The 16072-nt window shown below is 42.8% G+C and overlaps 1 protein-coding gene across 4 annotated transcripts in view; it reads left to right on the forward strand.

Annotated features, from left to right (window-relative positions):
* Positions 1 to 16072, forward strand: part of KLHL14 (kelch like family member 14) — a 99907-nt gene that overhangs the window by 54632 nt on the left and 29203 nt on the right. For all 4 annotated transcript variants that reach the window (XM_019498625.2, XM_019498623.2, XM_019498624.2 and 1 more), the window contains one exon: positions 11024 to 11113. In XM_019498625.2, coding sequence (XP_019354170.1) covers positions 11024 to 11113 — 90 coding nt within the window. The remainder of the gene's footprint in view (positions 1 to 11023; positions 11114 to 16072) is intronic.

The following is a 16072-nucleotide window of genomic DNA, read 5'->3' on the forward strand; positions in this document are numbered from 1 at the left end:
TAAAAAATAAAAAATTCAATTAAATAAAAAATTTCTAATTTAAACAAAAAAATCCGATTTTTTTTAATTTAAAAAAATCATTGCTTTTTATCCACCCTGCTCTGCAGATCTCTACCACTTGAACAAATGGAGTTGCTAAAAATATATGTTAGGTTGTTTCTTTCTATATGAACTAGCTGGTAGAAGGGGACAAAACACTTTTTGCCACTGGATTTCACAGATATTTGCCAACAGCAAGGGAATATCAACACGCAAGAATATTAGCTTCCTTTAAAGATCAACTGCCTGGCAGTGTAGTCTCTCCCTTTGCTCCTCACTGAATCTCACTTTTCCCCAGGACTTAGCTATAGGAATGGCAGGAGAGGTGATTGCCCCAGCCTCCCTTACGTCTGAAGCCAATGAGTGACTGAAGGCTTCATCCCCAGGCCTAATGCCCCCTGAATAGGGCAAGTTTCCCATGTCAGAGTGCCCTTCTCATTGGCCACATCCCCCTCAGGCAGATGTTTCACTAGAGCTGCTGCAGGACTTCGTTTCATCTTTATTAAAATTTTGTCTTATGAACTACCTATCTCCTCCACTCTCTGTCTCCTTCCTGACTCCTTGCCGTTTCATAAATTTCATAGACATTAGGGCTGGAAGGGACCTTGGAAGATCATCAAGTCCAGCCCCCTGCCGCAGGGGCAGGAAGTCAGCTGGGGTCATAGGAGCCCAGCAAGATAAGCATCCAATTTTCTCTTGAAAGCATTCAAAGTAGGTGCTTGAACCACCTCCGATGGCAGGCTATTCCAGACCTTGGGGGCTCGGACAGTAAAGAAATTCTTCCTTATGTCCAGCCTGAAACGGTCTTGCAGGAGTTTATAATCGTTCAACCTTGTTGTCCTGTTCCCCACTCCCAGATGTAGTTTCCTTGGCCAGTCTACACCAGTCTCTCTCTCCCCTGGCTCCTACACTAAATTCTACCCTGAAGTCATCCTTCAGTCCCAGTCTTTATCCACAGGCTCCTTATCCAAATTTGTCCATCCAGTCCTTTCTTCAGTAGCCTAGTCTGGGTCCTGTCCCTTCTGCATTCAAATCAGATGGCTTTTTTCTGTATGCTATCTGCATGTCCTTGAGAACACAGGAGAGAGAGGCATCCTACTCTCAAATCCCTGTTGTATGCTTTGCAAATTGCTGTGTTCAATACATGCTTGCTTCAGAGAAGGACTTTTTTCCCATCCCCACGCATTAGTCTGGCAGCAGCTCCTCCCTCAGTCCCCCCAGGTTGGTGACTGTCATCCTGTGTGTCCTGCTAGCCCTGACTGATGCCTGGCCATGCCCCCTGCGCTCCAGCAGGAAAGGGTGAGACTTGGAGGGCATCTCTCTTCCCTCCCCTTTGGCAGTGGCTGGCAGAGATGCTCTAGCGCCCCCCAGCTTCTGGCTTGAGCCTGCATTTCTTGATTTAACAGAGAATGTCTGTCCAGTTATTAATCCGTTTAAGCTGAGCAGCTTAGATTAACCTGCAAACTGTGACTTGGTTCAGGCTTAGGCTTTTTGAATGTCTGTCCCTAACCTAGAGGTCTGTAAAATCAAGAACATATTTTTCTTACACTCTGAGAGCTTGTTTATCATGTGTCAGTAATGGGTTGTGAGGAGGATGGCACTGAGCATGCCCTGCTCACTCACATCCACTGATGTGCTTCAGAGCCTTAAGTTCACCCATGTGGCTACTCTGGACTCACCACTAGTAGCCACTCACAGATGCATCAGAGATGGAGGGCTCCAGAGTGACTACTCAGGACAAGTCTGAAGGAGCATCACTGGTGAACATTTTGGTTCTAAAGTGCATCAATAGGTAGGTGGGAAGAGCATTGATGGATTGTCCTTTCCTCCTTGAGACCCACCACTGACACGGTTTACACAAGCCTTGAAAGGTTGGGTCACTCTGAAATTGCATCAGGTACCCTTCCAGTATGTACCCTTCCTGGGGGGAGCTGACTTCAGCTGTGTTTCTGCTGCTTATAAGAGAGATGACTACAGGCATGCTCCCTTCAATTAGAATCCTGCTACATTCCATAGGAGTAGTCCAAAACTTCATAGCAGCACAACTGTATAAAAGTTGTCTTTTGGTTCATTGCTGAAGAATGCAATGAATGCAAGGACCATTCTGAAAATATGTCAGTGTTTATGTAAGGGACCTGTGGCACCTGCCATCCCTATTAGGGCTGTGCAAAATTTCACCCTGTGTTTTGTTTCGAAGCTGTTTCGATGTGTTTCGAGCTCAAAACAGTGCAATCGAAATGAAACAAAAGCCTTTGAAAAAGCTTTGAAATGAAAGAAGGGCACTCGAAACGTTTTGAAAGTTTTGAAATGTTTTGAGTTTCGAAGCCAGGCTTACATCGCTTCAGTGCCGGCAGCAGCAGCAGCCTCCTGTCATCCGGCAGGCAGATCAGGGCCTTCCCACATACCCAAGAGGGCTGTGCCAGACTTCTCCTGGATGTGCAGCCCACAATCTGCCTGCCAGTTCATGGGAGGCTGGTGCTGCCGCCTGGGACCAGCAGCAGGCAGGCCCAGGGCAAATGAGCTTGTGCGGGAACCTGCCCGCGCCCCAGAATGGGGGCAGGGGCAGGTCCCCACACAAACTGATTGGTACCGGGCCCCGCACCCTCCTTGGGCTGGCCCCGGTATGGGGCCCAGGGCATATCTGCTCGTGTGGGGACCCGCTGCCTCTTCAATCCCGGGGCGGGGAAGGGTGCCTACATGAGCTGATTTGCCCCGGGCCCCACACCCTCCTCAGGCTGGCTCCAGTCTGGGTCCCGGGGCATATCAGCTCATGCAGGGACTTGCCACCACCCTGGTGCACCCAGAGTGCAGGCGGTCCCCACATGAGCTGATTTGCACTGGGCTCCACACCCTCCTCAGGCCAGCTCTGGTATGGGGCCTGGGGCATATCAGCTTATGCAGGGACTCACCAAGAGGGCTGTGGAGGGCTGTGCCGGACTCCTCCTGGGGGTGCAGGCGAGCCCCCGATCTGCCTGCCAGATGACAGAAGGCTGGTGCTGCCAGTGGGGTCAGTGGCAACACTGATCTTTCCAGTGCTGTGTGGGTGAAACATCAAAACAACAGCAAAACAGTTTCGACAAAATGAAATGGAACAGTGCTTTTGAAACAAAACAAAACTCGAAACGAAACACAGTTCTGTTGAAACGGACATCGAAGCGTAACGATGCTCTTCTGCACAGCCCTAATCCCTATCCAGATCCTGACAATTTCAAAAGTCTTATGTTGGGCCACACCTAGAAAGATTTCAGTGCTTGTGGGAGGAACAGCAGCATTGGTCTCCTTGAGATATAAGAAAAGCCTGTTACTAGGCAAGGGTTAAGCAAACATTAGGATTTGAAGTGGTGGGCTTGAAAGAATGGAGGTGGGCAGGGAACTTGTGAGAGGAGACTGTAGGTTTAATTTTTGTGTGGAAATTCCTAGTCACTACCTGTCTGACAGGGAGAATCCTCCTAGAGTTTGTGCTTGCAGGGAAGGGAGAAGTTTGTGCTTGCAGATGGAGTTTGTGGCCTGAATGGTAAGCCTCTGGGGACACCAGAGTGACCTTTGAGTTTAGCAAATTTGAGGTGCAAATGGAAATTGAGCCAAGAACAGACATCTAAAAGAAATCTACTTGAGAGCAGGCAATTGGGCATCAGTGTATTTCCACTGTAGTAGAGGGTCTGATCTTGATTCCACTAGAAAAAGAAATGTATAGCCTTGAACGGCTATGTTGAGAGGTCCAGCAATCTCCAGTGGGTCAACATAATATTTCTTTGTGAAGTTCCCGTTGTGCTGTAGCTTCATTCCATCAGGGACCACTCATCATTTTCTTCCATGAGGAGATTTGATTGTGCAAAATGTCACACAGGAATGTTTCATCATCAGACTGTTACCTGCGAGCCCATGTCATCTCCAGAAATATATGTTGAGTTCTAATTTAGAGATCATAAGTCCAGGCTAGAGTATGCATTACAATATAGGCAACTGAGACAAAGTATCACTTGTGTAACATTACAATGGGCAGAATATTGCACAACCTTTCTGCTGCCTCCAGATGATATGGACTCATTGAGAGCTTTCACTGGTCATAATCAGCCTGCTTATTGGGCACAAAGGGTCCAGTCTGGTCCACAGGTGAGGCCCCTGCCACTCATCTGGCCTCCAGAGCCAATGATTGAGCACTACTGAACTAGAGGTTACTAAACAGATAACGTATCTAGTATGCTCTTGGTGAATCTTGGGTTTTGTTTGTTCCCATGCCACTAAATGGCCTCAGTTCAGCCTGAAGTGAATCAAGGTAGTTGGGGAGTAATGTTATGTTTGTTAGTTGCAGCCTCATTCGGAAGGTGTCCTGTACCCTAAATGCAGACCTAATAAAAGTGAATTCCTATGTGCAAGTTTTGGAATGGAGTTGAGACAGGACTAGTTGGTGCATGGGTCACTATGGAGCAAAAGACTGCTGAGTCTCTATGCTGGCCGGGAAATTCTGATACTGGTGTGGCTAGCTTCAACAACTGAGTAAATAATAATTTGTCTTGATCAGTTTAGGATTTGTTGCCTGCTGTGACTGCCATTGGATTGGCCCAAGGAATTTCTAACTCAGCTCATGTAGCAGATCACACTCTAAAGTTGGGATCTAGTGGAAAGGTGGAAAAACAATTTACAGATATGTGGTCAAATTCAAAATAGCTGTTCAGTTAGACTAAATCTTATGAAAAGGTATATGCTCTTTTCCATTTGTTATTCTCTTCTTTAAAACTTTAATTCATTTTCTGGTGATAAGAAAATACCATAGGGTGAAATCCTGGCTCAGTTGAAGTCAGTGCTGTAAACTCCCATGGGCTTCATTGGAGATGGGATTTTGTGTCCCATGCTTTGTGCAATCAGTCATGCAGTGCAAACACTAAATAGGCACCGTTCAAAATGAACAGTTCACACACAATTCATAGGCTGGCAGTTCTTCATATAAATTCTTTGTTGAATGATGGCAGATAGTAAATATACTTGTGAAAAGCAGTCATTATTCAAATGAAACGTAAAGAGAAGAAAAGGCAGTATCTGGTATTTTACATACAAGAAATAATGTGACCAGTTCTGGATCTGGTTCCAGCCTTAGAAACGGTTCAGAAGCAGATGAAACCATAGGCTCCTGAGCTTTTAGTTTGCTTGTACTCATGCTGTTTAACTGCTTTATTAGTAATATTATCCAGCTAACAGGCCATGTTCTGGAAGGGTGTTTGTTCTTGTCTTTTGTTGTCCTCTGTTAGTAGCCTGGTAACTTTTGGAACATTTTCTTCTCTTCCTTCATTTATACAGGTCTTGATTGTCTACTCATGAACTACAACAAATAACAAATGTGACTGACGTGGGGCACACAGAGTTTTGAAGTGCTATGCAGCTGGTGAAAAAATGGTTTCTGTGCCTCATACCCTCTACCTGCCATATCCTGATCAATTGAACTGTTACAGGCAATGAAAAATCTAAATAGATTTTTAGATAAAATCTAAAAAGACAAGTCTAAATAGACAGAGTCTGTCTATATCAAGTACCTGAGTTCAATATAGCTTCTGATGGGGGTTTTAGCAGGTTAACATTGCTTGGATTCAGGCTGCCTGTCTGCCTCTTTGTTAGCAGAACAGGCGCTAAGAAGTAAGGCAGTGGTTTGTGTGTGTATGTATCTCAGATCTCAGTCTTCTTGGAAGGAGAGAAAGAGAAAACTCCAATATAATAAATGTATGCTATGTAAGAATAACCTTATGTACAAACACAGAATGGGAGATAATTGTCTGAGCAGTAGCATTATTGAGAAGGACCTGCTGGCTTTGGTGGATCACAGACTCAACTTAAGTCAGCAATGTGATGTAGTTGCAAAAAAAGCCATTAGAGTTTAGAGCTGCATCAAAAGAAGTATTAGGTGCAAGACACAGGAGATGATAGTATCACTTGACTTGGCAGTGGTCAGGCCTCAACTAAAGCATCTGGTGTGTTCTGGGCTCCACATTTTAAGAAAGATATGGAAAAGATGGAGAGGGTCCAGAAGCAAGTTACAAAAATGATAAAGGGGTTGGAAGGCAAGCTGAACAAAGAAAAGTTGAGACAGCAAAGTTATAATTAGCCTGGAGACAAGGAGATTAAGGGAGGACAGTTTTCAAATATAAGAAAGACTGCCACCAGGAAGAAGGAGAAAAACTGTTTTCCCTCACTGCAAAGGGCAACTCATAAAGCAACAGGTCTAAACAGCAGCAAAGCCAATTTAAATAAAATCTCAGAAAAAAATCTTCACTTTCAGAACAGAAGGACAACAGAAGAAGCTGCCAAGGAAAGTTGTAGAATCTCATTCATTGGAGGTTTTCAAGGGAAGACTGAGTCAGCACAGGACTGAATTGTTTAGGGATAGCATTCCTGTATTCATGCAGGTAGTTGGCCAGATGAGCCCTGAGGTCCCTTTCAACCCTATGATTCTATGGTTTGGGTAGTGCCCTCCCATTCCTTTGCTACACTGGTCGAAGATAAAATGATGATGGGACAGGCAGAGGAAAATGAGGTGGGAAGAGCAGGCAGAGCTAGTACTCGTCTGGGTTGCTTCAGTGGCTAATCAGGGATTGTGTCTTGGTGCAAGATAGCTGACTGAGGCTTTATGCAAAAAAAAATTTCATCGGAGAAGCAGTTTGAGGAGTGGACAGATGCTTTATTGTGACACAGACTACTAGGGTAGGGCTGCTGTTCTGTTTCCAGTGCTTAGTGATTGCCTTGTAGCACATTTGGCCAGAGTGGTGTATTCTGTTTGTGCTTGGCTATAAAGGTGTAGGCCAGTGGTGGTCAACCTCTCCATCCCCACTGTATAGGAAAAAAAAAAAGACCCCATATACTGGCCCTGGGTCATTTGCCATGGCTCTGGGAGCAATTAATGCTGTTACTGCTCCCTCACTGCCAAATGTCTAGACCTGTGGGGAGCCCTGTGGCCCAGATGACACAGCCCTGCAAGCTGGAACTAAGCCACAGACCGGAGGTTGAACACCTTTGGTATAGGCTGTTTCTTCGCATCTGTACTGTTGTCATCTTGTGTTTGGCTTATTCAGTGTGTTCTGCCTGGGGTCCAATCACTACAATTTTCTGTATTGTTTTGTATCAGGAAATACATCTGAAAACCATTCCAGGAAGATCAGCTCATGCAGAATGCAGCAGACAAATGCCTTTGTTTAGTGAAGCATCTCTTAGGGAGCACACGGTATCATTCATCTCTGCTGATTTCCAGGATGTTTTTGGGTTTAGTTCAAGATGTTGATTTTGACCAAAAAGCTGTGAATAAGTTTGGTACATGCCTGCCTGAGAAATTGCTTCTTACCCTCGTGACAGCAGCTGACACTCCAGGGCAGACCCTCCACTAATTGAATTGGAAGGGGGCTGCAAGGTGAGAGAGGGCTCCTTGAACTCACTGCTACTCTTGGTCCAAAAAAAGCCTGATTCTGTTGACCTGAAGCTCACAGTTTTGAAGAGAGTGTAGGTTAGAGGAAGTGATTTCTGCTTATTCTGTCTAATCTATTTGTATCTGTCTGTCTAGGACATTTCTAGTGCACATATCACCTTGGTATCTAAACACATTCCTCAGATGACCAGGGCCCTTCTTTTTAATAGTCTTTTCCCACTTCTCTTAACTTCACTAGTTTGTTTAATAAAGTTGAGAATTCTTGCGCAGGGTTTTATAAACATGTGTTATTAGATTTTAAATCTGTTTTGAAAGTGCCTCTATCCAACTCCCTCCTAGTAAAGTGACCTTTTTAAATGGAGGGAAGTGGGTTTAGATGACAGTCATGATAAATGCGGTCATGTTCACTCAATAAAATAAGGCCCAGTGCATTTGAGGATAAATCAGTGAAATGTACAGCCCCACCTGTCTGTCTCCATCATTCATTTCCACTGTCACTTTCACAGTGGCTGATGGATCACAGTTGCTGTAAAATTAGACAGCCTTTAATCTCATTTCATCCTGATTAGCTTCTCTTTACCCTTTCCCTCTAACTCACTGACTGACACGCTAAAAACTCACACTGGGCTGTGTTTGAGCGTAGCGTACAAACTTCTCTTCAAATACCTTTTCTGTGGGGCAAGCAGGTGTTTCCTTGAGTTGAAATTTAAAAATGAGTAGGTCTCAGACTAATGTTCAAATAAATCAGCAGGCAAAAGGACCGCTACAGAATTAATAAAAGCTGTGGTCTGTTTGGCCAGGCTATGTGGGAGGCCCAATTCTTCCCTAGTTACACTTTTGCAAGTCAATGATTCCAATAGGAACACTGCTATTAGATGCTGACCGGTTCCACCAATTTTGATTCTTCAGTATGAAAAACTACATCTCACATAACAATAAAGCATTTGTTTGTAAAAAGTTACATTTTAAAATTAAAGTTTTATTTCTCCCCTTTAAAATCTGTTTATTCCTATAGTTCTTGCTCATTAGCATAGTACAAAATGACGAGGAACACTGAAAATGCCCAAGTGTAAAGAATGGAACATTGAGGATTTTTCAATTCTAGTGCAAAAAAAAAATTTCTTTCAGATCTTAACTGTTATTTTACCCTCCATAGATTAGAAAATACTCACTGAGCCCACAAGGAGCTTATAAACTGCAATATTGCTGTCAAGATGCATGTGGTTTGGAAAGCAGAACTATGCCCCTAATGCCATAGGAGACAGAGGACACAACAGAATTAGTGTAGTGCCTCATTGTGGTCATCTTTTCACTTTGGGCCTGATCCTGCAGCCTTCCCTTATGTAAACTTTCTGGTAATTTTATTCTAAGTAACCATTAAAATGGTGATGGCAGGGTTTAGGGTCATTAAGCCCAATCCTGTACCAGTGGGAATTTTTCCACTGAGTTATGTACGGGCAGAATTAAACCCTTATCATTCCAGATTTATTTAGTTATTTATTTTATTAGATTTATATTATCCTTCTGAAAGGGAATCTTAATAGATACATGATAGTTTATATGTATGAGAATGGCAGATAAGCTTAAAATATTGTTTTTTCTCTATTGACCCTACCAATGTGGAGGATAAACAAAGCATTTGCAAAAATAAAAACCAAAGGGCAACAAATATGTATATGTACTGTGTGGGCATTGCACTTGTTGATAACTGCTCTATACGAGGACAAGAGAGTCACGGGCCGTGGTCATGGATTCAAATCATTGGCTTAATCCTAAATTTAAAAAATAACAGTTGCAGAGTGGCTAAGAACTGATGACCCTGCCTACTGGAATTGGAGAGTATCTGATTAGCATTTAGGGCAAGAAACACCCGCACTCAGCATTCAAAAGAGATCACCCAGTGTCCTCTGGAGACACTATCTTGTCTTGCATCCCACGCTGCATTACAATGAAATAGTTGAAGCCCAGTTTATCAGGCGAGGTTTAAAATGGGGAAAAAGTTACTGGGATTTAAAGAACAGGATAATTATTTGTATTTGGGAGAACTACTGCACAGTGATTCATAAGACATCAAAATCTCTACTCTTTGAAGCCTTTCATTGTGCTAGAAAGCTAGCAGTTACTTGATTATATAAAATTTACCAGTAGCAAATAACATTAATTAATCCATTTCCACTAAACCAGCCTAATTTAAGAATTGCTTCACTTATATGACTTGTAAGAGCACAGACTATGAAAATGATATTCGACCTTTACTGGAAACTAAAAATGTACCTTGCTTATTCATCATTGCCTTGGCAAAAACTTCAGTAAGAGGCTTAAATGAGCCCACTTGATCTTTAAGAAAATGTGTCCTAAATAACAAAGCTGTGCATATTTCTTTTTATTATTATTTGCATATGCTATACTGCACAACTGCAGTCTGAGAAAAATAAAAGATAATAAAACAAATGAAATGAGAGATATATCACCCAAAATAATCCAAGTGTGAGATAGGCTGCCTTTTCTGGCATTGGCAAAAGAGCACAAAGTAAGAGCTGGCCCTGAGTCATATTGATTTCCCACTGCACTGGTTTCCTAAGTGCTCTGTTGATCCGTGTCAAGCAATAAGTTCCCTGCCTGTACATGCACATCACCTCCCCATTTGTCCTCACCTAGATTTAAGGTGCCCATATGATGAGCTGAACAAGGACATCATTTTTCCTACTGGTGTCACTGGGCCAAAACTACTGTGTGTGGTATGATAACTGATGCTATGTAAGTTTACGTTTACTGTATGATATTACAATAATGTTGCATAGCACAGTATACTACATATTATATATATAAACAGCATATTTTTTTTACTTTAGCTCATGCTGAAGAAATTGTAAATGAATATAAAAAACAGAATGTTGTGATTTTATAAAAAAATAATTCTACTACCTCCAAAGAAGGATATTGTAAACCTATTACCACAGTTTTGATCTTTCTTAACAAAGGGCTTCCTGATTAGATGAATAGAAAATGTGTGATTGTGCTGCTAATGACATTGTACAGGAAATTAAGCGTATACATTTGGAGAAGGCATTAAATCAGCAGGACCTTAATTTAAAAACTTAAAACTGTATGGAAATGCAGCTTGTTCATTGCTGTGTAATAGAAAGCTACTGAACACACTGACTCTTCTTGTGGAAACACTGCCAACAGAACAAAGCTGGGCTGAGGTTTTATAATGTTTCCTAGCATCCTCTGTTTTATTTTCAGGCAATATCACAGCTTCACCCATTTTGGTGTGTCTTATTTTTAGAAAGTGTGCAAGTCGGACAGGTGTATAGAAAGTAAGAAAGCAGAATTTATGTAACCCGGTTATTCAGTAATTTACAAGATTGAATTACATTAAACTAATATTAAACCACTGGATTTTAGCTGCTCTTAATTCACTGGACGTACATATTTGGAGTAATGCATTCCCTATTATTTTGTGGCTATTTAGTTCCAGTTTTGAGGTCTATTTTTTGTACCATTGTTAAAGTTAATAATTTAAATAACCAGTGTGCTAAAACACAGCTTGACAAAGAATGCTTGTTTTATTTGCAGTTATGCCATATAATAGTGCCCATCACTGTGTTGTGGAAGTTGAAAACTTCTTGTTCGTATTGGGAGGAGAAGACCAGTGGAATCCTAATGGTATGTACATAGACAGACAGACAGATTCTCACCCTGATCTCTTTTAATGCTATCTAAAGCATCAAGTGATGCAGCAGTTACTGAATAATTTTGAAGATCCTTGACTCAGTTGTTGAACTAGTCAAGACCAGTTATGTCTCAGCAATGACACAATAAATATCTGGAGCTTTAGCTTCTCCATCATTCACCAGTTCCCTTATCCCTTGAGGAAAGCCACAGGCAACAGAACAAACTCTTTCAAAGGCAGATACAAGGCAACAGCTGTTAAGAATTTTAGCCCCTGTTCCCAGCCCCTTTCCAGTCATAACATAATAATGTGGCTGCAGTAAATGAATGCTCTCTCTCTATTGTTAAAAAAGATACTTGCAGCTAAAGTTGTTAATGTGTTAATTATCTAGACTCCTAGACTCTTACACTAGTCCTTTTTTCTAGTCTTGCACAAGAGCTTCCCATATAGATTATCTTCTGCTACCTTCTTTTGATTTGATTACTCCATAAATTTACTGAAAAGAGAAATTAAACAATTTAACAGGCTTCTGAGCAAAGCAAAAGGAGAATACTGTGCCTTGCAAAATTCACAAAATTGTCAGGGCAATGTTAAAAAGCTTGCACATGAAGAAAGAGTTGTAGTTGTAGCAGTCTGTGTAACAGAGATAATTATGACTGAGAAACTATAAAACAGCTTGCAGGTACACATTTTTACTTTAAAACACCAGAAGATCCAGCTGAAATTACATATACTGCATATATTTTATTGTGAATGCCCCATTTCAGCATCTGCACTAAACCAAATTATAGAAAATTGTTACATCTGTTCACTTCCTAAAATCAGAGACAAACAACCTAGTCCACTCTATAAGCATATTTCCGGTGTAGTTAAAAAAAATCACTAAGTGTCTTAGGAGAAAAACCCTTAAGCACTTATTGTAGGATCTCTTATATATTCAGCAGAAGATGTCACATTATTATTATTATTATTATTATTATTATTATTATTATTATTATAAACTATCTGCAGCAAACTGACAGGTGAACAAGCCAGCAAAGGAAGGGTGGGGGGGTGGGCGCTGATAACAATCCTTATCAATCACTCAATTAGCAAAACAATAGCCTCTCTCTACATTACTTCAGAATTCTTTAATTATTAATAATTATTATTATTAATAATAATTATTAATAATAATGTTAGATTAATATCCATTGTCCCCATCTGAGATTGGGGCCCCATTGTGCTAGGCACTATATTTATGTATTTGTAAATACATACAAACATTACATGTCTACTGGTGAAATAATCTCTACCAGTTCAAATGTGTACAAATGTGTTCTGTGTACAAACATGCATAGGGCTTCAACTGGTTAAAAATATGCAGAAGTGATGGAAATCTCGACCATATTGGACTAGGCTGAAATCTAAATTGATTGGGGTTCAAGTGTTTGAATGAACATTTGTATACCACCCCAATCAAATAGAGCCACTACAGTGCCCAGTGGTGACAATTAGAGCCACTGCAGTGCCCACCCCAGCATGCCTTGCTCCCGCCCACCACCCAAGGGAGATGCTCTGTGACTGAGGCTGTACTGATAACAGCTGAGGGGCTAGGAATGTCCAGCTTTTCTCCTTAGCTCCTACCCCCCTACCATGTGTGTGGCTAAAGGGTTAGGGACAGACATTCAAAAAGCCTGAACCTGAACTGATTCAATCTTTACAGGTTAGTTTAACCTGGCTAGGCTAAATCAGTTTGTGACCCAGACATCTCAGAAATGCAGTGGCTCAGGACAGAAGCCAGGGGGTGCTAGAGCAGCCCTCCCTTCCCTTCTGCAGGGAGCTGAGCTGAGGGGGATGTGGCCAGGCCCCAGCAGGACTCTCTCATTAGGGATGTCTGCCTACACTGTCCCAAGCTTTTCCCTGATGACTGTTCAAGGGGTGGGAGTGTTGCCAGCCCCCAGCCCCATCCTAGTCATCTGAGGCAAGATGGGGTGTGCAGTGCATGCATCTGTTAATGATACGGAGCTTTTCAATCTCCCTCCCTGCTTCGTCATACTATCTACAGCAAACTGACAGGTGAACAAGCCAGCGAGGCGGGGTGGGGGTTGGGGGGGTGCTGATAACAATCCTTATCAATCACTCAGTTAGCAAAACAATAGACTCTCTCCACATTACTTCAGACTTCTTTAAACAGCTTACCAGCTGACCTATTGATTAGCTCCAAAAGCCCTAAGCACTCACTATTCTGTCTTCCTGTCCCAGTGAAATTGAAGAGAGAGACACACACCCAAACAATTATCGGCATTAGCTAGCAAACCACATACTTGCTACGGTCCCTGCTGTGGCAGAGGAGGAAGGGAGCTCTGCTTAATCAGCGAGTGGTGAGAGGGTGTGGAGAGGGGGGCACAGGGAAGCCAGAAGACCCTGCTGTGCCTGCAGGTCTTTGCCGAACTGCCGCCAGGGAGCAGATGGGAGTGGCTAGCTCTGCTATGGAGCAGAGAGCCCTAGCCAGCCCAAAGAGCATTCCGGCATGCTGGGGGAGTCTGATATAACTTAAACCAGCAAGGGGTTTGGGACAGACATTGTATAAACCAGTTTGAGCCAAATCAGTTAAGTCTGATACTACATTCAACCAGATTTATCTCAAACTGCTTTCAAACTGGTTTATGTGAATTGAACTTCTGTTCTGTTACAGGTTTAAACCAGTTTCTGATCACTTAACTGGTTTATGTGTAATGTCTGTCCCTAGCCAAAGTGTGCAGTTTAATGTGCTGTGGGCTGGGAAGGAAGGGGTTGGAGATTCAGCCCTGTAGTACTTCAGAGTCCTTTGTTTGCACCCCCATTCTGGTTGGGGGGCTGCAAGCAAAGAGCTGTCAAATCTTGCAGGGGGGATCTCCCTTGTGGCACATTAAACCCTGAGCTAGTGTCCCCACACATAGGACTGCAAATGTGGAGAGACGGTAGAGAAATCTACCCCCCACACTCCTCATAGGTAAATTAAATGCTGCAAGCTTTGGGGCTTCAAGTGCAGGGTTTAATGTGTGCCATGTCTGCAACCCAACGCAGGCCCCAATTGACTCGGGTGTGGGAGAAGGGCTCTGAAGTGTGGCATTGGGTTAAATGCTTCCCCCCCAAATAGGGCTTAGTGCTCCGAGCTCTGGCTGCTGTGGAAGAGCTTCCTGTGGCCAGAGCCCCAGCAGCACAGCAGGGAAAGCTCCTCCCCCACCATGACCAGAGCTCCAACTGTGTCTGCGGTGGTAGGGGAGCAGTCCTAGCTGCCTGTGGGCAAAGCCCCCAACCCCAGCCATAGCCCCAGCTTCAAAAGACAGCTGTCAGGGAAAGTTGTGAGGAGGATGGGGTGGTCTCTTGGGACCACAAGCTAATCAGCCATGATTTATCGTCCCCTGGGCTGCTGTCACCTCTTTCTAGCTGACAAAGCATGCTGGGATGCATGCTCTGGAGCCTCCTGGCTGGGTGTTGTCAGCAGTGCAGGCTGTCTGCAGGGCACGCAGGCAGCCCTTTGCACATACGTAATGCTTTTACCGGTTGAATTTCAAATGGCTTAAACTAAGTGGCTGAACTTCAACCAGTTGAATTGAACATTTGTATGTATCCTATATGACTATATATATGTCTATACCATAGTAAGACACAGTCCCTTCTCCAAAGATTTTGTAAAAGAATAGTTATTCCAAATAAAGAGTGCAGGAAGTGTAATTACCCACATTTTGCATGGAAACCGAGTCATAAAGATTAAGTGACTGGAACAGGAATGAAATCAGTGGCAAAGGCAGATGAACCCAGATCTCCTGTCTGTATTAAGAGATTTATACCATCTTTCTCAGTACCTTAACGCTAAGGATATCTGAATCAACTATTAGAGTCAGAAGGGCTTCCCCAGATATAAGACACTGTGCCTGGAACACATAGGATTCAGATGATCATTCCATATAAATATTAAATAAATGGTTTATGGGAATAATGAAATTGGATGATCACCAATATTGATGATCTCCATACTCTAATAAAGATGTATCTTATGCATCAGGAAAACATGAATAACATGAGTACTTTGTCTAACTGCTGGACTTGTTTCTTTGAACTGATTTAAAATAAATGGGGCATTTCATAACAACGCACACTATTCTCCCAATTACATTTATTCTAAGGCCCTTTTCTATCATTCTGGCTGTGTAAAAGGGAATTAAAATAGGTGTGACTGTAATTGACCTGCCAGAGTACTAAAGAGACTGCATTTATAAGTGAGAATTTCATGAGTGCTTTTCATGTGAATCAAAATGAGAACTTTAAAGCTGTTTTTTGTTAATTGGAGAGGTACTCCCTTTACATTGGGAAAAACCTGGCAACTATTGGCATAAGCCACCAAACCAGGAGATAACTTACAGATCCTGTAAAATTTCTATAAAGAATCCATGGACCCTTCACAATGATCTTTGGGGTCCTCCTCCACCCAGAGATCATGGGGGGGGGGGGGGGGCAATTTCTCACTGCTACCTCCTCTAATGGCTATTTGGAATCAGCTACAAAGGAGGCCTGGAAATGTTGTTGGGATTACCATTGAATATATATGGTGGTTGAATGCCATCAGGTTTTCATCTGCCCATTTTCTGAGACTGTCAGGGTCAGCCTGGATCATCATCCTGTCCTCGGGTGTGGACGCTATACCCCAAAGTTTGGTGTCATCAGCGAACTTGACCAGTCCACTTCTGATACCAATGTCCACATCATCAATAAGGATGTTCAAGAGTATAGGCCCAAGGACAAACTTTAGGGGACCCACTGGTCACGGTGCACCACGATGATTTACTTCTGTCAACTACCACTCTCTGGGTTCGACCTCAGAGCCAATTCCCCAGCCATCGGACTGTGATGTAGCTGAGGCCACAGTTGGCCAGTTTTTCTATGAGATGATCATGGGATACCAGATCGAAGGCTTTTTAAAAATCAAG

The sequence above is a fragment of the Alligator mississippiensis genome, chromosome 3 (assembly GCF_030867095.1).
Source record: "Alligator mississippiensis isolate rAllMis1 chromosome 3, rAllMis1, whole genome shotgun sequence".
Lineage (NCBI taxonomy): Eukaryota > Metazoa > Chordata > Crocodylia > Alligatoridae > Alligator > Alligator mississippiensis.